Source organism: Rhea pennata, chromosome 15, assembly GCF_028389875.1.
Source record: "Rhea pennata isolate bPtePen1 chromosome 15, bPtePen1.pri, whole genome shotgun sequence".
Taxonomy (NCBI): Eukaryota; Metazoa; Chordata; class Aves; order Rheiformes; family Rheidae; genus Rhea; species Rhea pennata.
In genome coordinates this window covers 7,447,535-7,472,628 of record NC_084677.1, presented here as the reverse complement: position 1 = coordinate 7,472,628, position 25,094 = coordinate 7,447,535, and the positions used below count along the sequence as shown (strand labels likewise).

Genomic DNA, 25,094 nt, shown 5'->3' with positions numbered 1-25,094 from the left:
ACCAGTGACTTCTGCATATGCTTCTGTCCAAGCTTCAGGTTTGCACTGAGATGACAACAGTACAGATACTCATCTGTATGATGAGTGTCCAGATCAAAGATTGGATTGATCCAGACCAAAAACAAACCTCCCCCACTCCCCAGAAACAATCTCCCAAAAGCAATAAAACTTCTGCCTTCTAATCATAGGAACAAAGGGGAGAAGCCCAAACCACTGGAATACTCAATAGCAGCTGTTAATCCAGATAGTATTTTTTTCCTCCACAAATATTTTCAGATTCTTTATAAACTGTAAATACCAGAAATAACATTGCAAGACAGAAGTCTGGAACATTTACATCAATATACTTGAGTTAATTTACCATATTTTGGTAACATACAAGAAAAAAAAAGTACAAATGTTAGGAACTGTGCTCTTAAGCATTAACTATTTTATTATCACAGCTACATTAACAGGCAATTTTACGTGGTTCTTAGAAGCTTCAAAATAACAGATACTACAGCAATGTTGTCTGAACTAACGTATCTTTAAAAACTTAAACTTGGGAAGCTTGTGCCATTTAGGAACAATGAAAGAAATCTTCCTACATGTTTTAAAAACAGGAGTAAGAAAGGTGAGCCTATCCCTTTGCCAGCATTCAAAACAGTTTAGATCATGGTTCATTAATGCCACTCAAAATAATGAAGAAACTTTTATTAGAATTTTCAATTCTTTCATATAGCCCATAATCCCTTCCAATGTAACAGTAAAGATGCAAGAAAGTAAAATGCGGAAGTAAGTTTTTTAAAAAAGTCTTCATCTTTAAGGCTGTAGAAATAAGTTTACAAAACTAATGAAGTTTGTAATGTAAGAAAGATGGTAACAAGCCGGAAACATACGGAAGTTAACGCTGTCTGCAGTACAAATAACACTTTGATTCAAATCTTATTGCAAGTAAGAATGTAGTACTTCTCACTGAAACAACAGACCAGTTGCTGAGGTAGTCTGGGTCTTCAAGCGTTTTTTTTAAAGACTTAAGGTAATAGACTGTATATCGCAAAATGGTCCGTAACGTCCACATACATCTTTTGACTGAATGGCAAAGTAGTATGTCTCTGGGATAGTGAACTGTGATAAAGAGCAAGCCATTGGAAGTGGCAAAGCCCTTATTTTGCCTATTTTCTTCCAACGTGATGCAGAAGTGTTCCTGGGGTTTTCACGGAACAGGTACAAGTGATAACTGTCTAGAGGAGCACACTTTGGATCTATTTCCTTAAGGGTCCATGACAGTCCAATCCCCTTTGGATTTTGCACCTGAGCCACTTTTAGTTCAGGCTTCTGAGGAGGGACAGTGTCTCTGAATTCTTCAGCGAGTTCTGGACAAGGAGGGATCCTTGGCAGCGGAGGAAGATGTGGAAACTGCTTGGGAGCCTAGGCGACAAGACAGAAACAGCTGTTATTTAGACAACGACAACGGACAAACGCGTTACTTTTTATTCATACTAACATTGCTTTGTGCAAGTATATAAACTTCTGAGCTGCTACTATTTGTACAGTTTCTAAGCTAGCAGAAGTGTTACAGATTATCTGCTTTCCATGTATTAAGATTAAGTAAATTGCTGATTCCTCATTTCTGTCTATCCACTATGCTCTTCCCCAAAGCACAAAACAACTCCTTGTACTATAGTAATACCAACTTAGAACAACTTTTGTTCTATCGAAAGGATTGCTGCAGAGGTTACCATTAAATCTAGGAAGATGCTTATTTACTTTGGATCTTTAGTGCACTGATATAATTTCTAGACATTTTTAAAGGTTTTTTTTTTTGGGGGGGGGGGGGTCAGTTCAGATAGAAAGCAAACCTGTGCATGTACTTTGTTACTTAGTTTTAAAACTGGTATACACTGCACAGATGAATAAAACTGCAGATGTCTTCAAACTCAACTATTATCAATTTTAACAAATATTAAACACAGACTTAAGATAAATGTTTAGGCATATAAAGCATATGCGTACTGCTTCACAGATTCAGCCTTCTTTATGTATTATCAACAAGCAGCAGAAAAAAAATATTGTATTTTCTTTTTTGAGTATTAAGATAATACTTTAGACATGCCATATATTTTAAGTAAAAGCTTTCCTGCTGAAAGAAGTTTTACTTACACTTGAAGTATCCGTATGGAAGCATAAAAACTGTTTAAGTCCTGTTAGCAAATAATGTTTTCAAACATTTTTAGGCATGACAAATTTGGAGAGACAGAGCATGTACAACAGCAAGGAAAAGGAGAGAAAGCCCTGGCAGAGGAAAAGAAGGGGGAAGATGGAAAGACTTAAACAAGTTTTTTTTTTTTTTTTTTTTTTTTGCATTTGTTTCTAGCCACACAATCTCCTAGCATTAATTGCTTACTTCTTGCAAAACCTTTACTGTTCTATTATCATTACAATCCTGCCTCCTACTGGCACAACAAAAGCTTACTCCTTTAAAGTCAAATGGTTTAAACACTGTTCCCTTCCCATTTGAAAAGGTCTTTTTCCTTTAAGTTCTACACTACTCCGCAATATCCAAATCCACGATTTAAAATTCATGTAGTATGGAAGTCGGGGAAAAAAAAAAAAAAAAGTACCAAAAGAGTACCTCATCTGATGTTTCCGCCGTTAGCGCTAAGTGAGCTGAACTGAAGCATACTGGTTTGGAACTCCTTTCATGTGATACAGATTTCTGATCTTTTTCTGTTTTGCCTGCAAACAAGATGCAAGCTTTAAAGATTATTTTTCTACCTATCAAAAAACAGCTGCATTAAGATCCTCAATTCATATATTAATGATTTTTCCCTGCATGCTGTGGGTCCTTCCCTATTGTAAGATGCAACTTACAGGACTCCCTATCTTTACAAAATAATCTATCAAGTGCAAATTTCTTTAAACTGGACAATTGCTTCATCTTAGTGTAGCAAGATTATCAGAAAGTGAAACTGGAACAGAATGAGTCCATCCTGAATCTCTGTAACCACTGATTTTCGTCTTCAAATCTTGGAGAAATTACGTGACTACTACTTAATTCCATACAGGAATAATGGCAAAATTCTGTCATCAAATTTTCAAGTTGTTCTCAAATAACTATTTACTTGTTATTAAAATGGCAAAACCATTTGAATGGCACATAACTGATGTGGCGGTTTACAAAAATAGTAAATAATTTCAAATTTTAGGAGTGGAAAATTATTGTGACTTCTGCTTCAGTATCTTATTTACCCTTTGCGAGTCCTCAATAAAACTGCTGAGTAAGACACTGTCCTTCATTTTCCTTATTTAGGTTTCTTATGGCTCCAGCTGTTCTTTTTCTTCCTGTCATCTATCTTACAGCTTCAGTATGTTCTTTCTCTTCTTGCTGTCTGGTCACTGCATGTAATCTGCCCCCCCCCCCCAAATGATATATTCTATATTTCGACACTTTACACTTTCTGTTTCTTTCTTTCCATTTAATCATTACTTTCTTCTGGTACTTTTGTGCATGGATTCATGCTTCCTTCATATCAATCTTAGTATTTTCATTGCAAAGTTGTATAATCTGATTCTCCCAAACCTTAAAAATCCCATACCTTACCTCAAAGTGAATCTCTGAGGAACTAAGAAAGGAAATGCCTTATTTTAGTATGAGTAAGACAAATCTTGGCAGTTCCTATCATGCTGAGAACAAGTCTCCACTTAGCTGAATGAAGAACAGCAATCCCTTTTGTTTATACTGAGCAGTATCCTTTTTAAGAAGGACACAGTGTGACTAACTATTACCAAGCAGTTAAAAAGGCTGTTCAATGTAACAGCTTGTCTTAATGAGAAAGTGCAACTGTTTTCTCCTTGTAAGAGTAGAGATTGTGACAGGAATAGGGAGATTTGTAGTCACAAACAGTCATTCTTTATGAGAAGGCAAATTCTTTAAATACTGCTTTTCATCTGCCAAAATAATTCACTGCTATCATAAAGATATGCAAGGGCAGCTGCTTATAGGAGAGTGTTTTCCCTTTGAGAAATAGATACAGTTTTATGATTGTCCTTAGAATAAAGTTAAGTAAATTAAGTGATTCATAGTTACACCTACCCCATTAAGTTCAGGGAGATGCTAAAAAGTGAGTTAACAAAATAGTCTCTTTACCTTTGCTGGAGTTGTGCTTTTCTTCTTCTGTTAGGTCAATCACTTCAAGTTGTCTTATTTCACTCTGAAAAAAACATCACTTGAGTGTTTCTCTTTCAATTTTAGTATCAAGTAACTACAAGACTATTTAACAGTTTGCAGAACGGAACATATCTGTAAGTTTAGATCCCTACACAATGAAAAAAATTCTTAAAAAAAACCCATAAAGTTATAGAGCCACACATAGTGGATATGCAGAAATTCAAGCAAGTAAAAACAATACTTGATGGTCTACAACAAACTATTTAAACAGTCATTTGAGGTCACTTTCTAGAAAGTTATTTAATTGTTTTAGGACACCTTCTAGTACAACTGGGCCTAGGACTGGACATATCAGTATAAATTTTACAGGCGCTCTAAGAGCCAAAATTGTATCATATCATTTTCTCTGCTATTCTTACAAAAAAAAGTCACTCAGTTGATAAACCTAATAAATCATTAAACATCATTAAAAATCATGTGTTTTTATAGTAGCTTTACATGAATCTAAATTTATGAAGTTTTGCCTGCTCTCCCAGGGGAAGAAGTTTACTTCAGTACCACCATGATCTCTACAAGTTACCATGGTAAAAAGACATGCTTCTCAATGCTTGGATTTTTGCAGTTACCTATGATTATTTTCCTCAATCAAAAAAAGGCAGTCAAGAAAGACTGCTGATTCAGTCTCAGAACTCCTCAGAAAGCATTCTGAGCACAGTGTAAAACAAAAGCATCCTTAAAAATTAGAAAACAGGAACGAAAATGCAGTCTATAAAAAGGCTATGAACTCCAGTTGGCCAATATGCATACTATAAATACTTTATTATGCTTTCTTGTAGTTTAAGTAGGGAGATGGCATCATAGGCAAATTGAAGAATACTAGGTTGGAGTAAATGGTTAAAGTGAAGCTAAGTTTGAGACTATACCAGTCAGTTAAAAATGTCTTCACATTAATATTTTCAGAGTAAAAACACACCTCCAGCCAAATCTACCCTTCCAATCAAGTATGAGCAGCTGCTCCAATCCCACCAGCACTGCCTCTCCTGCCACTGTTTGGATTTCACGTCATAATCACAAAACATGAAATTTTTCAACACCTGAAGCATGTGGCCCTGGATCAATGGCATGAACCAGCTTAGAGCCCACAATACGACTCTAGTCTACAGGCTTCTGTGTTATTTTTAAAATGTGATTAGCACTTAAATATTTTTGAGGAATATTTCAAATACTGAATTGCTACAAATCTATCTCAACATCAACTGTAGGTAGGGATGTCAACATTCGACTCAGGAATCCTACATTAGGATTCCAAAATCCTATCTTAAACTGTATCTAGACTTTTCTTCCAGTAGACTACTAGTTGATAAACCTCTCTTTGAAGAAGAAATGCAGCTTGTCAGAACTCTAAGATTGGTACTGAATAATTTGTTTGGGAGCATTTGGAGAGGGATTTCAGAATAGTCAAAGACACTTTAGGAAGGTCTGAGAAACTCATCTTTCACAAAATCAAAAATTAATACTGCTTGAAAAAGGTAACATGCATGGGCTTTGTTGTTGTTAGGGGTGAGACTCACCACTTCCTGGATCCTATGAAGAAGCACTAAGAAGTTTCAGGTTTACTCTCCCCCTCCCCCTCTTTTCTGCAGGTCAGGAAAGCAAGTATAACAACTTGGTTTTATTTAAGGGATCAAGAAGTAATTTAGAATAAACTCTCAGGGCTGGAAGAGACCTACTTTATTTCTTTTCCTTAAATATTCACCTTCCATCCAAAACGAGGAACAAATGAAGCTGAAAAAGTGCTTACAAAACTAAAATAGCTCAGAATCAACCAATACCTCTTTTCCTTTCATTTGCTTAACCTAATTGTTTCTCTAGTTTTCCATGCACCATGGAAAACTCCATGCATGGAGGAGGCACAATCTCCATTTCCAAGGGGAAAACAAGCACAGCATTTCTTCATCACTTTACATATTATTCTTTCCTCTGTAAGCTCATCGTTAAGAAGGCGGCAAAAAAATTACAGAAGCAAGAGGGATGACAGCCTATACCTACGTTATCTGTACAAAACCACGAGAAGCTTCAATATAGGCTGTACTCAAATACAAATTAGCTCTAAGAATAACTCAAAAGCCAGGGTACTGAAGTGGCCTATGTACCATCAACTACAATTTATTTGAGGAAAACATGAAAAATACGCTTAAGTTTATTTTTTACCTGAGCTGTTGCTGACTTTTCTGCTCGTGTAGATACACGGTTATTTGGAATATCTGTAACATAGTTTTCACGTGTTTAAAACATTTTGTCTGTTAGTCTTAATATATACTGTTACAAAAATACTTTTAAATAATTGTTAGAGCAACAGAATGTTGTAAGTCTCTGTCTGTCCCCCAAAAAACATAGGACAGTCATGGAAATAACAAACTTACCAAGAATGTGCAGTATTGCCTTTATCTAAGAAGCAAGTATCTACGAAGTTAACTCACCCTGCTTGGTATTGTCTTAGATGTGTAAAAATTGTCATTAGTGCCCTCTCATAAAAGAATACTAATGCAAATATGTTTTAAATAATTGAAATTTCCTGAATTTCCTGGTAGTTCTTTTTCTTTATTAAAAAACAGCTACATAAAGCAACAGGAGATTTAAAAAAAGAACTGACACATCCTTAAGTATTTCAGAATCAAAACTGTATTTTAATGACATTAAAGAAAAAAGAAAATAAAGAAAATGACACACAAAAAATCTAGCCAGTAATAAGCTAGATGTACTCTGTATATCCTGCAGTATATCCATTAGCATACATGAATTCAGTGTTAAGTTTCAATACCTGAATTATTTGCAGTTGCTGAATTTTGGCCTTCCACAGAGATCAGTATGACTTCATCAGAGCTAATAAACACCACAAAAATAGATAAAAACACATTTAGAGATATATAAGAATGACTTCTCCAGAAAGGCATTAAGAACAGGTACACAAATATATGGACCATGAAAGGTTGAGCTCGTTGATTCAAACAATTTAAACAAAATAATGGCTCAGAAAAATTAATATCAATAAAACAGGTAATAATTTATGGCACTGGGAGAAAAATTAAATCCTTACAATTTATTAAGTTGTGCATTGTTACATTTACTATTTAACAGCAGAGTACGCTACGTATCAGGAGAACGAATGACATTCTAGACATCTTTTCTAGAAACAAACTCCACTTGCTTCCATTTTCGTAAAGTAAGTGAGGTATTTTGCTTGCTTTATGAAAATAGGGGCCTGTATTAACTGAAATTCTGTCCACCAGCACTGTTTTTATGCTTTCCAAATTGTAACCCTTAATTACTCACATTGCCTCAAACCTGTCAACTTCATTATCTCGCACTGCTTATCAAATGGCATGAGATCCGTTAAGGTATATTTTGTGGTCTCAAATCCAGGGTTACGTAATACTCAAACCCATTAATAATTGCCATTAGGCATACTAATATGCAAACATGCTAGTAAGTCAATTTTATAATGCAAAGGCTAAACAAAATTCCTAAAGAATTAATCTACTTATTAATGGCAAAGCTAATCCAGTTGATCCTAAGGATAAAAAACATCTGTCTAAGATCACACAGAATGGAAACATGTGAAATGTAAATTTACTCAGAGAAAAAGATAACAGCAACCAAGGGGACAGTCTGACATTTGCACTGCCCGTACGGTAGTATACTTTCTAGGTTCATTCACCACCTGAACTGATGTCAAATGTAGAGCTATTCTATAAAGAGGTTCTGCAGGTATAGATGCTGTACAAGTACAGGAAATTAAATACCTAGGTTGCATCAGATTTACTGTATCTATTTAGATAAAAAACTAGTAATTTAATACAGTAGACTCACTGTACATATGCTCCAAACGCTGATATTTCTATTAAAGATTTCCAAAAAAGAAACATGGGAATCCTATCCACATTTTGTTGTGCAATTACAGTCATGCAAAAGTTCTCCTCTTTTGTCCTCTGGATACCCTGTAGCTGTTTGCTGGTTACAGCTAAGAAAAGGATAACCTAACCAGAGTTGTTTAAAATTAGTGTTTTGAACCTTATTCATATTGAATAAGAAATCAAGAAATTCTCATTGCTGATTTTTTTCAGGGATACTGAAAAGATTGTTTTTAGATAAGTGAACTTTCCTATTTCATTTTGCCATTAGCAAAGATTCAGTTATTCAGACAGTAAAAAAGCGTAAGTTAACACATTTTTCTTTGAAAAAAATTAAAGAGTGAAAAATAAGATCATAATTTATTTTTTCAGATTCATATTGCAGGTGATCAGCAGTGTTTTGTTTATCTGGACATAGTTTTCTTGGTGCAGGCACTAGTTATCTGGTTAAGATTTTACTTACCATATTTTTAAAGCAAAACTTCAAATATTAACACGAGCACTTAAAGTCAAGTTTAATAGCTGAAACACTCTGAAAGCTACTCTGCTTAAAAACTGACAGCAGCCCTTCAATACTTGATATCAAACAATGCCATAAAATGTTCTATGAGTTCATGCTGTTTCCTATAATAGTTAAAGGGCTTTTTTTCCCCCCCAGATAGCTTATCTCTTATTGCAGACAGTAATAATACTACTGATAGTAACACACTACTAGTTTATTTCACTTTACTTAGGCTGTTTAAAAACAAACAAACAAAGCCCCCCAAGCAGATTGTCCTGCCAAAGAAAGGAAACTACGATAACCACTAACTTTAGTATTCTGCAACTGTCCACCTTGCTAAATTTTACAAGTTCCTCTGTCTTTGACTGAATTAGGGAGTTGAGACAATCTTTCAGTTAATACAATCTGCCTTATCAGCCTGTGAACCAGAAAACAGCTTTTGTGGTTACAGACTCAGCCACAGAAGCCAAATAAGGACGTAAGAGAATTTAGGACTTGGTCGCAGCAAGACTCCTAGTATGTTATAATACGCTGTAATCAGTGGAACACAAGGAATACTAATGAAGTTAAGCAAGCAATAGGAAGCCGAACTATAAAGTTGGGGGGATCACTTTCCTACTCCTTTTTCAAATATTTTAAGTTAAATTCTATCAACTCTAGTTCACAGCAACTTTACCTTTAAATATAGGTAATGTGTTTTGTTATGAAACAAATACTAGGGATAGTCAAAATACTTTTTTAAGGTGGCGACATCATTGCTCTAAAGGTAGTATTATATCACTGTGGCAAGGAATTTGTATTTCTGAACACATTTCACTAGATTTAACACTACCACACCTAAATAATACTTCCTGATTTTAGCGTATCTTACTCATTTAGGGTTATCAATTCCTGAAAGCAATTAATCCGTAGTCTCAAGCGTTAAGATGGCCCCAACTCCTTTCAGGGATATCGTACTTGCACTTAAGAGTCTTCCCATCTCTGCCCACCCACTCAGGCTTCTGCCAGTTATGATGATGTAACTGTCGGGTTATTCTCCCTCAGACTCAGGCACCGCTAACCTGTCCTGGCTTATCGCTGAAGTAAAACCTGATGGTTGAAGAAAACTGTAGGTAGGAAAAGCAGGTAGGTAGGAAACAGTTTATAAGGACTCCAAAGAGTGAACATCCCTTCAGGTATATGGATGATCCAAGAGGCTGATCTAACACAACATATGACCCTGACATTTCATCCAGCAAGCTCTGTTCCTGCTGTTTGCTCAGGATCTGAGATGCTGGTTTTGGGGGAAGGAGCACACCCTCACATTTTAGCACATGTGATAATACATGTCCGCCCTTTTATTAGTGATCCGCACTAAACCACTTACAAGTCTGTCTATCATCATGAAAACTGTGTGTAGAGAGTACTGACTGTAAATTTCCAGAGTAAGTTGAAAGGAGTGTGAGAAGTGGAGGGGTACTAAATATTGCAGGTGGACTGGAATAATAATGAAGATTCCATATTATTCCTATCACACAGAATATATAGGTTTATCACCAGATTAAATAACGCAATTGAACAACATCATGTACGAGATGAGAGGCTTCTTCACAAGCTTGAAAGCCAGATTCCAGTTATAGGAAAAAGATTTCTGCAATTTGCACATTAACTTCCTAAATGTGCCTTTTTTTAAATTGGATATTTGTTCCAAGTCATAGAAATATAATCAGTGAAAGCTTGCAAAACTCAGGCATAGAAAAATCCATAAACAGATTTATGTTTACTTAACTTCTTTTCTGAGGAAATTTTGTACCTCTGAACCTGCTCCTCACTTTTTACATTATTAACGATGTCTTTGTTTTACTTTGCCTTGCAGCTATTTATTTACAGTATCCCATCAACACTAATCAAGGGTCTGATAAAATCTCTCTTGGTACTACTGAATAAGTGGCAAGCATAAGAAAGAATACAGCACATAAAATATTTGTTTGAACAAAACTGTCTATGAACACAAAAGAGCAGTATTTTGTCTTTGTACATATACAGGCCAAAGTAAATTACTATTTTCATACTAGCTGGTGCAGAGAAATCCTGTTGGGTACAATAGGAGAGAACAAGAAGAGACAGACATCCCCAAAACATCCACCTGAGGGAGCTGGATGTAACACACAAAGAGGACCCTGCAAGTGGCAGATGGGGAGCATTACTCCAGAGCTCTCACACTGATACTCAACCAGCACCAGAGGATGGGAACAAGCTTTAGTCTCAGATCTGCCAAACAGAAATAAATGCAAACTCCTTGCCAGCTCTTTTAGGGAGCATCTGAAGATTTCTTCCATTTTTTTCTGCAAGTGTGCAAGGCTCCAAGCAGAACACTGGTTGTGAGTTTTTGCAGAGTGCACACAACTTACACATGAAAAGTACTCTAACTGGTAAAACACTGACATGAACAAGTTAAAATACTTTAAGGAACTATTAAAAAAACTGTTTAGAATTCCCTTGAATGTTATTTAGTATATACTGACCTAAAATTTCATAATATACAAAATTGTTTTTCTGGAATTTTGATTTCTCTCATTCCAAAAGTGTTTTAAAAACATTGAATGTACTATATTCTATTCCAATTTTTATATTTCGCATTAAGAAGTTACCTGGAAGATTTTTCCTATCATGACCACTCAAATATCTTTACACAGACATTCTTCCTGTTGTTCAATAAGAAATCAATGCCTAACAGACCTGTTTGTCTTGGAGCACTTTAAGGATTGATGATCTAGTTGAGCTGCAATGGATAAAGTGGAGATATAAGCAACAGCACTGAGCACCTAAATAATGGCTGAGTTAAATTTTATTTTATGATTGAATTCAAACTGCCAGTGAAGAGTTGAGGGAAAGAGTAAGTTCTCATAAATGTTTTAAAGCAATAAGGCCATTAAGTACATTTTCAAATTATAATATAGACACCTACCTTGCATCTTCTGAAACACATGAAGTGAAATCAGTGTGGGATGACAGTAAAAATTCATTTGAGCATCTTTCTTGCGCATTTATGGCATTTGCAAAGGAAGCAGAGGATCCAAGCTGGTTTAGAATTATATTTTGCGAGTCTGCACTAGGAAGCCTTGCCTGACAGAGCAGGAAACAAATACTGCATTGTCACAGGGGTCACAATATAAACCTGCTTGTATGTGCAACAAATACTAAGTTAGCCAAGGTGCATTTAGAACTAGGAGAAAAAAAGTCCACAATAATAGCAAAGCACTTAGTTTTTTTTCTTGAAGATTAACTTTTTTTTAAAAAAAGTCTACTTAAAATTTAAGGCTTATAAGCATCTTACTTTATCTGTATATGTTTTACACTTCCTAAAGTTTTTTGGGAGGAAGTCAAGAAGACATAAAACAAATTCTGTGAAATATGTGAAAGTTTCTAGACAAAATTGCACATTCACCACGAGCAATTCTCATTATACTTTCTGATGTTAAAGAACAAAGACTTGGTTTACATGTTAAAGAACAAGGACAAAACCCCAAGTCTTTTTCTTTTTTACTTAAAGACACATACTTCTATAAAAGTGTGATCTCTTATGAAATACACAATCAACACGAAATAAGAGGCTGATAGTTCACAGAACCCTTTCTCCCATATAAGTAGCTAAAAGAATTTCAGCACAAGATACAATCATGCTAAACACATGAGATACTCCTATTGTTCATGAGACTCAAATATCCCCACACAAAAATGTTGTTTCCTAACAGTATCATTTTAGTGTGAATGTATGAATACTTCCATGAAAAGTGCTTGACTACTAATAGAAACATTAAAAATGCTTTCTTTGCTCTATATTTTCAATTTCATTGCCTAAGGAAGTGGTCTTCAACTTGTCATTCACAGCTCCTTGGCAACTGATGGACTATAGCTAAATGACAGATCAAAGGTAACGAAGAGAGGTGACCACACTGTTAAGTAGCATTAACTTTGTAATAAAGAGATCTGACCCTTCACCAGAAGGATTCCAATGGCTCTCATATAGAACACAAAAGCAAAAATTGTCAATTGAAATAGTGCCTCTACCTTGTTTTTGATCCGTTAAGTTTGTTCAATCATGATGGCGCAAAATAAATACAACTGAAAACAGGTAACTTCCACCAAAGATCAAGTTCTACCAATTTAAGAATTCCACATAGAATTTGTTATTGATGCAAGTGAGAGCAATGCAGCTAGAAAAGCTATCAAGTTTCAGTGTAAACACTGGTACCCATGAGTTTGCAATTAGTCATTAATACCTCTATTAGCACACGCATCTGCATTGTACCTGATTAACAACCATTTTTGACAAAACTTTCTTCTGAAATGCTATCACAGTGTTAATGCGTCTCTCAAGCTTTGATACTTTTTTCTGCAACAGAAACAATATTACTTAAAATTAGAATTCAATTTTACCTGAATGACACATTATCATCGTCACACAAAGAGTGGACAGTGAAACAATTGCAATTAAGAGAAGTTAAAAATACAACTACTATTAAACTGATCTTTATGTCACACAAGATGAAAAGATTGCATACATTTGAGATGTCATCCTTCTCTAATGTACTGTAACAATCAGTTATGTGTAGTAGCATATTCGGCATGCAAAAGTCATGCATTTTTTCAAAGAAACTTACTAGGAATGTTATAGCTAGTTCTTCATGTTTTTTCCAGCACTGTGCCCGTTCAATTCTTCCACTTAAGCCTTCCAGTTTACGATTAAAGAAGTCACTATTTAAAATTTCCATCCGCTCACGAATCACAAGTTTGAGCTATAAAAAAAAAAGCCCCATTTCAAATCTTAGAGAAATAAATATCATTCAGCCCTGACATGACTATACAAATAAAATGTTAAATTTAAAATCTAATTAAATATTTAGGGAAGGGAAGAATGCTTTTCTTTCTAATGTTTTTGTGGCATTTCTAGTAGCTATAAAAAACATCAAATTCTGTACTTTGGCATTCTTCTCTCCATATTTAATCTACTTTGCATATAGGAGGTGTCAAAATGTACCTAAGCACATCTTCCAAAAATTTAAGGAGGAAAAAATTAGTATGTTAATGTCAATCATTTCCAATGCACTACCAGTAGTTTTAAACATTTAACATTTATGATTTTTCTACATGCAGGATTTGGGAATTTGCTCCTCTAGCGGCTTGAAGATCAGAAATTGCTGAAAGCCAAGGCTGTTTTTAAAGACAGAATACTGATGAGCAAGTGAAGGTTTTTTTTACTGAAAAAAATCCTTTTCCCTATGACTCCATAAAAAACATTTATATAAATTATAATTAAACTTTAAATAATTTTAATTGCTACTACTAGAAGTTCAAAATAAAGTTCCGTGTTGATTTTACACATCAGGACTGGTCTCCCTGATACCAACCACAAGGCAAAGCTGTTTATGTATAAATTGGGCTGAGGTTCTATTTTTATGTCAGGAAAACAAGCAAGATTTTGTAAAATAGGTAATGAGTTCCCTCAAAAAAAAAAAACCTATTAAAAAATATAGGTTCCTGATTATTACTCTGTATGAAGTACTTGTTCTCTTTTTCTGTTATAGAAAGAATTTGCCAAACTCATTCCTTTTCTTGAAAGTCATTACTGAATTGCTTTTGCTTTCTTGCAACAATACAATAGTTCACTTGTTTTACAAGACACAAAACAATAAAAAAGAAAATTTTTAGCTTTTTTCCCCTTAAAGTCTTTATTTCCCATCTTGCCTGATAATTGTTAAGATGCTGAGACTTCTAAAATAATCTCAGTTTTAATTCCTTGAAGTTCATGAAAACACAGGTTTGGGCCACAATTAGGAAAAAAAGAAACAGAATAAAAAGAAATTCTCCAAGATTTCAGTATATATATCTGTGTGCTATAATACTGCTAAAAGATACTTCTGTTGAAGGCACTTATAGCACCACATTTCCTACTCTCGCTGGTCATTCACTACTGACATAAACCAACATCTTAGACAGTATGCTCTACATTCTACCTCTGAAACAGCAGCAGCTGATAAAGAAATATTCACCTAAAATGGAAAGGAATTGGAGGAGAATTTTCAGTTACTCTCCAAAAACGGAGAAGAAAAATCATTATTCCTCTGAGTAATTCCTCCTGTTTCTATCTTCTAGAAGGAAGATAATTCCATTCTGTCTTACGCAAATTATGAAATGCATGAGTGAACCTGCAGTCTGACACAGGCTTGCAAAAGATCTCTGTTGCAAGATCCACACAAAGTGAGTGATACTTTACCTAAAATATGCAAGAATTAAAAACGTGTAATTATGTACATTTTGTCTTATATTTTGATTGTCATATTTTAGATTTCAGTTAATAGAGAATCCATTCAAAATAACTTTTGTATTTTTCCCTCCCAACATGTATTTGAATTCTCCCTAGAAAGAGGGTTACCAGCATCCCTAACGTTGTGCTCCCCACCTGAAGTTATAAACAGGATAATCGTATTTCAGTTTTAAAGCACATATAAGACAACAAACATTCAAAGACCAGCAAGTACCTTTCCCAAAAGATTTTCTTCCTTTTTTGACATTGTACAAATATTCTCTTTCTTGTTTTCATCAGAAATTTTAACGCGTTTACACTGGATATTTTCCTTACTTCCTGAGCACACCCTCTTCCTTTGAGTGTTCTCTGAAAGTAAACAAAGCTCACATTAACCTTGCAGAATTCCTTCTGTACTACAACTCAGGGCTGGGGAGGAAGGCGAGCAGTATTATTTAAATCAGCTGATGCACCTCCTTAAATATGCTGGCTGCGGTAGTCTGATCTTTAATTATAACTGGGAAAAGTATTTTATGTAGAAAGATGCAGAAACCATAGAGTCAGGCAGAAGCATGGGGAGGGGAAGAGGAAAAGGAAACAAGATCATTGATGATCGCTGGTGTTAAGTTTTTCACTATTAAAACTTCAGAAACACTTATTGAGAGAGTTATTCGCCTCTTCCTTTTTCTAGCACCAGCAGCAGGCTCTCTACCTTGAGACAAGCAGATAAAAGATGACCATGCTATTTCTGCAGAAATAACACCCAGATATACCTGATGGCTTTTCCCTGCTCTGCTCTGGGCCAATGCCTCTCAATTTCCTTTACTGCATTTTTTTCACCTATCATAGTAAGTACCTTCCTGGGATTAGGGGTCCCTTAAGCATTGTCATCTGAGAAGCCAGCCTCAGATGTACATCAAAACTATGATTTTTTAAATATGGGAATCTTTCCTATTATCAGCAAACAAACTAGATCTCCTCCCACCCCTCTTTCTCCTAACCACATTAAAATGAGGAGTAAGATAGAGGAAGTTATTCTCTAGGGGTTTCACAGAGGTAATATTTTGTAGTCAAGAAGAGTCTTACACTGGCAACTTAAAGATTGTACTTACCTTGCCAAAAGAACACCATTTCTGACTCATTACTTTCTGATGAATTTAACAAGAATTTTGTGACTGCAAAACACCATTTTGCATCTTTCTCAGGCAGAGACAAATCCAGAGATCAGAATACTTCTGTTTCACTCAACTAATCACACAAGCAGCAGTAAGAGCAGTAGAGGCAGTTATTGAATGAACTGACAGAGCTGGAAGACTAACTCCCTACCCCTAAAAAATGTGAAGGCTGATACACTGAAAATGAGTAAGATAGGAGGACACTGGTCTCCAAAAAAAGATTGAATTTTTGCTTATTTAAAAAAGTAACTAAGCTATCACTATAGTGGTAAAGGAGAAAATCTTAAGTTATTTTTCTAAAGAGAATATTAAGATACAGAGGACTCTTCAGCGAACAACTGTTCACAGTTTCATTTATGTATTACACTATCACAGTCAAAACAAGCTAATTAAGATTGTATATAACAAACTTCTTAAATTATTGAGCACATAATTTAAATAGTTACCTATATTAAAGAATAGTAAATTTTGTATGCACTTAGCATTGCATTAGAGTAACTGTGAAATTCAGTATCTATTGCACCCAAACAAGTTTCCCCTTAAAGCAAGTATACAGATTTTTTTAATCAATGAAATATGAACCGCTCAACACAGTACTAAGTGCTAAAGCACATTTGATGAGCATTTCAAAGATTCAAGAGAAAAAAAAAACTATACAGAATTTATGAAGTGGTAATTAAAATAGCATTTATTTTAATACTGACTCCATGCTGGTTTGCAGTAAACAAGCTTATCGCAGCTCTGATAACAAGTTTTGCTGCTTTTTTTTTCCCTTTTAAGCTATGAAGTGTGATTTTCTTAAGACAAAGAAAAGTTAAGCAGAGCAGTGATTGAGAAGAGCTTCACTCTCCAGGACATCAGCTGCCTTGCAATCACTTCCTCCGAAAAGGCCAACAAAACCTCACCTCTTTCCCTTCTAAGAGCTAGGTTTGCATGACTGCCTTTTACAGTAGTATTTACTTTCTCACTGTCACTTATTTTAGGCTCTTTGCAGAAAGAAGGCCTTTCATTCTCTCCCCCCCCCCCCCCGAGAAGTATGAGAAAAATACTTATTCTAGGATTAGCTTCTAATTCTGTTTTTCTTGAGTCATTCTTAGGACCATTTCCCTCTTTGCATTATCTGCTTCCTCTGCTGTGCTGTCCTGCATGCACCAAGACCGTCACCACGCTCTTTGTTTGGATTGTTTTCATGTGCTGAGGTGAAACATATGGAAGGGTTGCAAATGAACCTGCTAACAATATTTCCTTGGCAACTCAAGTAATTTCAGAATAGTACACCAGTTAGAAAAGCAGACAGAACATGAAAAGATAACCAACAAAATTCTCATCATAGAACAAAAATCCATACATCAATCACAAAGAGCTAAACTGAAAGATATTGCCCGAACAGTGAAGCACTGTCAATAGAAAAAAAGCAATGCTTACCTATATCAGACTCACACAACGCATCTGGCAGCATAATTTCATCATCTTCAGAAATATCTGGACTATCATCTCCACCAGACACTTTACCCCTAGACAGAGCAGTGTTTCTGTTTCCTGTAGTCTTCATGGGAGTAACTAAGACAGCACAATTTTCTGTTTTCTTTTTTGAAGCATCTATTTCATCTATTTTTTTTAACACTGGAACAAGTTTTTTAGCAGGCTTTGTTCCAGGTTTTATGCCCATCTTTTCCAGGATGGGAAGGACACTGTTAGTTCTCTTACCCTTACTATCATCGTCAACCGCAGCCTCAGCAGCGCTCTCTTTTAACTCATCAATGGGCAGTTCATTCAGGCTCGAGCACAAACACACTTCAACTGACTTGGATGGTGCTATGTTTACAGCATTTTCATACCACTTATGAAATACGACTTTTAAACATCCAGCATTTAAAAGCTGTTTTGCATCTGAATTTCTGTTGCAAATTATACCAGGCATGGGATCTTGACATTCTTCTTGACTAATATCTGGATCAACGCTTACATCATAACAACATTCCTGGCTGGCTACCGAGCTAATGCTGACTCTTGGTAGAATCACTGACGGTTTTTTTTCAGGTAGCACTGAACTTGCATTTGATTCAGAAAATACTTTTATTTTGACATAATCCTTACTTTTACAGATTATATCTAAGGTACTTGGTTGAAGAGAATGATCTTTAGTTTGCAAGCCCCACAAAATCTTCTCCTCTGCTGAAGCATTCTTTATTTTATCTGGCATTTTTACTTGCTTTCCATTACTTGGAGTCATAGGTTTTTTTGATCGCAAAGGTTTCTGTGAAGTTTTATTTGAAGACTCCATCTTCCATGCCCTGTAACAAAGAACTCGATTTTAAAACCAAATACATGGAATAACTCGTCTAAAGTCTTTATTCTCCATTGCTTTTGCAAATACAAAATATTATTATAAAGCCTTTATTATAGCAATACATTAACTCATTTTAAACATCTCTCCTTGTGTCATAGCAGGAAAATGTCAAAAAAGTGCAAGAGCATCCCCACATTATGCTTAGGAACAGCAATGGACATAACTCTAAACAGAATCTTTAAAAAAGAAAAAAGCGCAAACAGTACAAAATGCTATTTTTCAGTATTTGCAGTTAGATTTAGGGCAGCATAAAACATTTTGCTATTTGTTCTCAGAATCTGGAAAACCTCTGTTCATAGTAAAGATAAATGCGACTGATACTCACAGCTATATCAGCATTTAATGAAAACTATCATCACTTCCACTTAACTTCAGCTCATTAGGAATATTCTGACATGGTTTAAGTGCTCTCACTTTCAAAGGCATACAGACACCTGATACTTATCCTCTGAAGCTCTGATCTCCGCAGACCAACAAGATTTAACTCTATTTTTCACATTACTCAAGACAAAGTAACTGTGATGTTGGGAAGATAAAGATAAGCCCTGAGAGCAGCTTGATGTTGAAATTTCGTAGAAAATAAGATGAAAGGCCTCTCATTAGGTCACTCGCCCATTTCCCAGCCCACAGTATGATAGTGATACATATATGAACTCCAACAGGCATATTTTAAAACTATAACACAACCTGAAATTCCACAAACACCCCAACACTCCTTTAAGTCCTCAAATCTTTATAACAAAGCTTAAATTGCTGCAAAATAGTTTCAGGCCTCTTACTTCTCACCCTGTCCTCCAGGGCCATTACATTATTCCTTCCATCCACACAAAAAACCCTTTATATATTTGAAGATTAATGTTTCACTCAATTTTCCCTTTTCAAGTTTATTCAATATAGTATTTTTAGACACTTTAAAAAAGTCTCATTGCTCTCTTCTGGACATGTGCCACCTGCAGCAAATCTTTCCTGAAGCACAGTGAATACAGTAAGCGCATTAAGATACTAGCTAAACTGAGCAGAACTGAAGGATATCCTCTACTTTTTTCTTTTACGGTTTTCGGGTTTCCCACCCGCAGCAGCTTTGCGAACCGCGCCAGAGGAGACACCGCAGGCTGCCCAAGCGGCTGCGGGGGGGGAGGGGGTTCCCCGGGCGCGCAACCCAGCAGGGTGGCGGGGCGGCCCCGCCCGCGGCAGCCTGCGCGGCGGCACGGCGCCCGCGGCCCGCCCCAGGCCCAGCCGCAGCGCCTCGACGGGGCGCGGCCCCGCCGCCGGCCCCGAGCGCACGCCGCGAGCGGCAGCGGGAGGGGCGAGGCGGCCCCCCGGGGCCGCTCCAGCTGGGGCTAACCTGTGGCACGACTCCGCGCGCCTCGACGCGATCCGAAGCGCTACCAAGAGCCGCCTGGGAGCCCCGGGCCAACCAGGCCGCACCGCGGCGCTGGGGGAGCGGAGCGAAGCGAGCGCGGCAAGCCCAACCGGCGGCGCCGGCCCACCGCCGCCCCCCCGGCTACCTGCCCAGCAGCGCTCCGCTAAGGCGATCTAAGCGGCGGCCGGTATCCGGGCGCGGCCCAGGGGCTGCGAGGAGCCGCCGCAGCCCGCGCCGGCCCCACTCTCCCCCGCCCCGAGCGCCCGGCGCCCGCGAGGCCGGGCCGCGCCGCGCCCAATCAGCGGCGCCCGCCGTGCGGCGCGGCCAATCAGCGGCGCCCACCCGCCCGCCGCGCGCGCCTCCCGCAGAGGGCGGGGGGGGCGGCGGGCGCGAGGCGGCTGCTCGCGCCTTCGCCTGCGCTGAGGGGGCTCCGCGCGCGCGGCGGGAAGCGTCTCCCCCCCCCCCCCCCCGGGCCGTTGGAGCCCGCTCCGCGCGGCCGTTGCAGCCGGGCGTTTCCCCCGCCGGGGAGCGGCACGGTCGGTCGCACCACCCGTGCCATTTGGGGAAGGGATCCCGCACTTGGAGATGTCTTGAGTTTCTAAGAGACGTATTTCCGCACTGGAGGAGGAATTAAGAGAGTATAATGTCCTTATGACAAATCCCAGGGGTAGGAACTTTCTACTCCCTCAGTAATCAGTCCTGCTAGAAGGAGAATTATTAAAAGGTTGAAGTGGATAGGAAAGATGGTATTTTTCCTTCTGGTTTCAGCAAGCAAGGATACATTTTTTTCCTACAGTTTTTCTAAAATCCTCTTTACCTCTTGATCCTTGAGAATAGATATATGGAATAACTATTTATAGATTTCTAGTTCAAGCTGGGCATTTCTGTATCATTCTAGTTGAATCAGTTGCCGAATCCTACCCTTTGGACAGCTTGGTGTCACAGGCGCAGGTCTGGTGTTCGCCCTCCGCCGCGCAGTTCGTGGCAGTCAGGGTCCGTGCAGTCCCCTGGAGGCAGGCACCGTCTCTCGGCCGGGTGGACGCTCATCCCCCTCTCTGCTGTGAACTGAAAAACGAAGACTGGCCAGCTTCCTCATTGTGTTAGTCTGCCCTTGATATTCATAGTCATTTCATGTTAGTTTTGATTTATCTGCTGTTCATTTAAGTGGCAGTATGCGTTAGCTTTCAAGGTTTGGATTTCAAGCAGTATTTCATGTGGTTATCGCACCAAGGAAGAGTCCAAAGTTGTAAGAAAATGGGATAACTTCCAAGGCTTAGCAATTCGTCTTTCTTCAAGATGAAGCGTAGATACCTCATTACAACTTACGCTTTTATTCAAAAAGTGAAACTTCGTGGTCATAGCTGGTGCAGAACATTGGTGGTTCTGAACATGACTGAAGCAATTCATTTAGAGAGGAATCAAAGTGGTGTGCTGTCACTCTCTCTAAGAACAGCTATTTAATGAAAAGGACATTACGACACCTATATTTTAAGTTACACTGTAAAGTATGAACAGCTTCAGGAAAAGAAAATGCACTTTAAACAATTATTTTTGCACAGGCACAGACTGTGTGTGGGCATGTAGCAGCCGTAATACGGAACAGTTAAAGAGATGACACAGTGCTTCACATGGTAGTTGTTGCAGGGAAAAACTGATCAACTCTTCAGTAGTATATTAACCAGAGGTTAGTGAGCTATACATTCAGGATCAATGTCAGCCATTCAGTACATAAAATACTAAGCGCTTACAAAATGTTAATAAAGATAAGTAGCTAAACATCCTTCTGATGCTAACCGCGAACAATTCTGACACCCTCATGCACGCACAGGCTGTTTCTGCACCCCTCTTTTCACAGTTGTGAGGGTTACAGCAGGCCACACCCCCGTGTCACAGTCTAGGCTCCTCTATTTGCACACCCCTCTGGTGGGACATGTTGTGATGGGACAACTTCACACTATATTTATCACTAGGAACTGCATACTATCTCACTGAAGATACCGCATCTGCAAAATAGGCAGAAAGAGGAACTCCAAACTTCTGCGCAACAGGCGGAGAAGGAATTCCTCAATGTCACTGAAACTGAGCTAAGTGCAGGGTCTCACTCAGTTTGACCAACTGACTAGCCCTGCTCTTGTGCAATTTGCCAGTCAATTACCAGCTAAGCATTTGACTGTGTATGTATAAAGGAAAGCCCGAAAGAGAGACCCGCTTTGAGCTCTCCTGCACAGCAGCAGGCTCTGTGACAGGATCTCCCCTTAAGGTGGGATGCCACTTAAGGTTACTCCTTGAGGTTGAAAGATCCCCTACACTGGGTGACTAGAGGTAAGTGATACAAACATAACTTGATTCTTAATTTATACTAAGAGCTAGCTACATGATGATGCAGTGAGTGCTTGTGTGAATATCTTGTGATCAATAAATCCTATAATGGTAACCGTCTGGTGTGGTGAGAGTAATTCCACCAGCAACAGATGTAGGGCTGCAGCTTTATGTTCTTCTGTGCTGCTCCCTATGCTCTGCAGATCCATGCAGCAGTGAGAAAGCACCCCACACGTAGGCACACCTGAGGTGTGTGTCCCTGCTTGTTGGACATGTTGCATTCAGAGAGGGATGCTCTAGCAGGGCTAGGCAGAGGTGTCCCCCAGTGGAGTGACTTTACCAGTGTCAGACCCAGTTTGCTTCTTTGTTTTGTTTTTCTCACTCTGAGATCTCCCCTTGCGATCACAAATGTTCATGCTCTTTTATACTTCTTTCCAAGCTGACTCCTTTTCTCAAAAGTCTCCTGGTTACTGTTGAACCTAGGTGATGGATGTCTTAAGCAAACTTCATGATTATTAATTTCCTCTTAGCATTATCAGGTTTTGGACAAACATCCTCTCTGAACAGATTTGGATATTCTATTCACACACACTTTTTTGTGCTCTGATTCCTATGGTATTATCCTTTGTTATCCAGGTCATGTTACCGCAGAGAGGCTTGCTTACTCCCTCCTCAGCTGTTTGCCTTGCTTTTGTGTCAAGTCATGAAGAGCTCTTTCATGATTCATTATAGCAAGGCTGACTCAAGGCTTCTCACCATAGTCACCAAGGTTTATCTGGCAAAATTCAGTTTGGTAGTGGTGATAGCAACAGAGCAGATAGCAGCTGGAGGAGTTGTAAGTCATGAAAGGCAGTTTATCAATGAGATCTGGCTGATTTAGGGTTCTGGCAAAGAGCTGGAACATAATAATCTGTTCCCTCAACTAATCTTACTTCCCTGTGGGGGCAAGGACACACAATGGAGAACAATGCTGCTATTCAGAGGGACCTCAACAAATTGGAGAAGTGGACTGACAGGAGCCTCATGAAATTCAAAAAAAGCAAGTGTGAAGTCCTGCCTTGGTGATGGAATATCCCCAAATAACAGTAGAGGCTGCACAACAACTGCCTAGAGAGTGACTTTGCAGAAAAGGACCCAGGATCATGGGATTTCCCACTCAACAGAGGTTCCTTCCAACCTAAATTAGTTCTATGCCTCTGTGATTGTGTTTCCACCTCTTGATAGGTTACAAACCAGATCACGTTAGAATAGGTGCAGAGGAGGGGAGTTTTGGGAGGAGTTGTTTTGAAACTTGGAAGATAAGTCGCTACGGGTATGAGGTGTTAAATTGTTTGTTAAATTTGCTCATTCTGACTACTCTGTTTCCAAAGATGAGGAAAAGTGTAACTACATTTAGAGGAATCTCTGTTAGGATCAAGCTTTTTTGATATTTGTATGTTGTTACTTTTAATTTAAGTGTTTTTATGTATGAGTGTTATAGAGAGGTTGGGAGAGCCAGGTTTACAGGCCTGCCTTATTTTCCTTAGAACTCCATGAGAAGCATAACTTTGAAAAAAAGCCTCTACTCCTACAGGCCATACTGTGCTGCTATGTATTTTTACAGGAGGTTAAGTTTCAGAAGAATGTAATGTCACTTGCTGCTGGTTTTTGAAGGGCAAGAGCTAGTTTGTTGATCTTTTGAAATTTTAAGTATGTTTTATTTTCTAAAATGATGGCATTAATTTTCAATGGCAACATTCATGTCATGTATCTTTTCTTATGCTTACAAACAAAGCTACAAATGAACTTTAGAACAGTAAATTAGAGACTATGAATCTTAGGACATATTTGTCATATCTATGCAAAGTATTTTGTTAGCTCACAAGCAGCTTGTGAAGCTAGTTTGGAAGGAAGATAGCTTGAGATGCTCAAAGGCAATCTGCTGTGAGTAGTGTCAATGAATACAGCTGGAGTGAAAAGCTGTTTGAACACTTAAAATGTAGTACCTTGCATTCAAAATTTTTTCATTACCTTGTCCTTAGGTGAAAAACAGCAGCACAAAAGAACGATGGAGGAGCTTTCTTAAATTATAATCTGATTCTGTCTTGCTGGGTTTAGTGACAAACTCACAGTTAGAAATACAAAGGAGGTTCGAATTTGTTTTTATTTTTCTCTGAAAGTTCTATAACATACACAGTTTTCATTAATCACAATGATTTATTATACTTCCAGTTTCTCTAGTTGCTCCATCAGTGCTCAATCTGCAATCTGATAAAGCAATTCTCATCTCCCAGGGAAGTGTATTTACAGCATAAAATGTCATGTATTTTTCTTTAGTGAATGTTAAACAAAAAAAAAAAAAAAAAAAAAAAAAGATACAAACAGAGAAACCCACATGAATTCAGCTTGGTTAACCTGCTGTAAAAAATAACTACAAAAAAGTATGGCATTATTTCAGTTCGTTTAGTTATAATGGAGGCCTAGAAATTCTTTAGATGAATAGATTATAGTTAGGCTGGATGAGCAAATGGTTAGAGAATTATGTGTATCTGGGTTGGCTTGATATTTCCCAGATAATATATTTTCAAGCTTTCTGGATTTTATTTTGAAATACATTTAGTCCCCATCCTGCATGGCTTCTTTCTATTTCTGTACTCCCTTCCCTCCTCTTCAAATTGTTTGAATTTAGAGACTAGAGTTTAACTTTCAGGCTAATTATAAAATAAATGAAATTCTCAATCAGGCTTTTCTCTTTTTATTCAGTGGTTTTTATTACTGGGATTATAGAGCAAAGGGTTAACAGCAGCAGCGTTACACAGTCTTGAGCCTTATCAGGCTCACATACCAAAGTGTGTTTCTGTGGACCAAGGTCATCCCGCTCTACTTGAATATTTTTCAGTATATAAGTTTGGTTAGAAGCAAATCTGTTCATGAAAAGGTTGCTCAGAAGCTATGTTGCTATGTGGTTAACATTGCTGGAAAGCTACAAATAAAACAAAACAAAAAAAAAATCTGTCAGTGAATCTTAAACAATTCAGCCTAACAATTCTCAATGTAAT

At 37.8% G+C, this 25,094-nt stretch overlaps 1 protein-coding gene across 1 annotated transcript; it reads right to left on the bottom strand.

Annotated features, from left to right (window-relative positions):
- Positions 1 to 400: 400 nt before the first annotated feature.
- ATF7IP2 (activating transcription factor 7 interacting protein 2) lies at positions 401 to 19,983 on the bottom strand. The gene is made up of 11 exons (XM_062587972.1): positions 19,883 to 19,983; positions 17,450 to 18,318; positions 15,085 to 15,218; positions 13,207 to 13,341; positions 12,855 to 12,938; positions 11,511 to 11,668; positions 6,972 to 7,033; positions 6,362 to 6,414; positions 4,130 to 4,193; positions 2,615 to 2,718; positions 401 to 1,410 (listed from the first exon to the last, which is right to left on the bottom strand). Exons 2-11 carry the CDS (start codon positions 18,306 to 18,308, stop codon positions 1,006 to 1,008), a joined length of 2,058 nt encoding a protein of 685 aa, XP_062443956.1. The 5' UTR covers positions 18,309 to 18,318; positions 19,883 to 19,983; the 3' UTR covers positions 401 to 1,005.
- Between the last annotated feature and the right edge of the window lie 5,111 nt (positions 19,984 to 25,094).

What these genes read in the sequence shown, in the direction of transcription:
- ATF7IP2 (XM_062587972.1), bottom strand. Translation starts at nt 18,308, where the DNA reads ATGGAGTCTTCAAATAAAACTTCACAGAAACCTTTGCGATCAAAAAAA. An exon ending in TGTGTTTCAGAAGATGCAAG is followed by an intron (nt 7,034 to 11,510) that starts GTAGGTGTCTAT and finishes GGTGTTTATTAG; the next exon opens with CTCTGATGAAGTCATACTGA. An exon ending in AAAGCACAACTCCAGCAAAG is followed by an intron (nt 2,719 to 4,129) that starts GTAAAGAGACTA and finishes TCTTGTTTGCAG; the next exon opens with GCAAAACAGAAAAAGATCAG.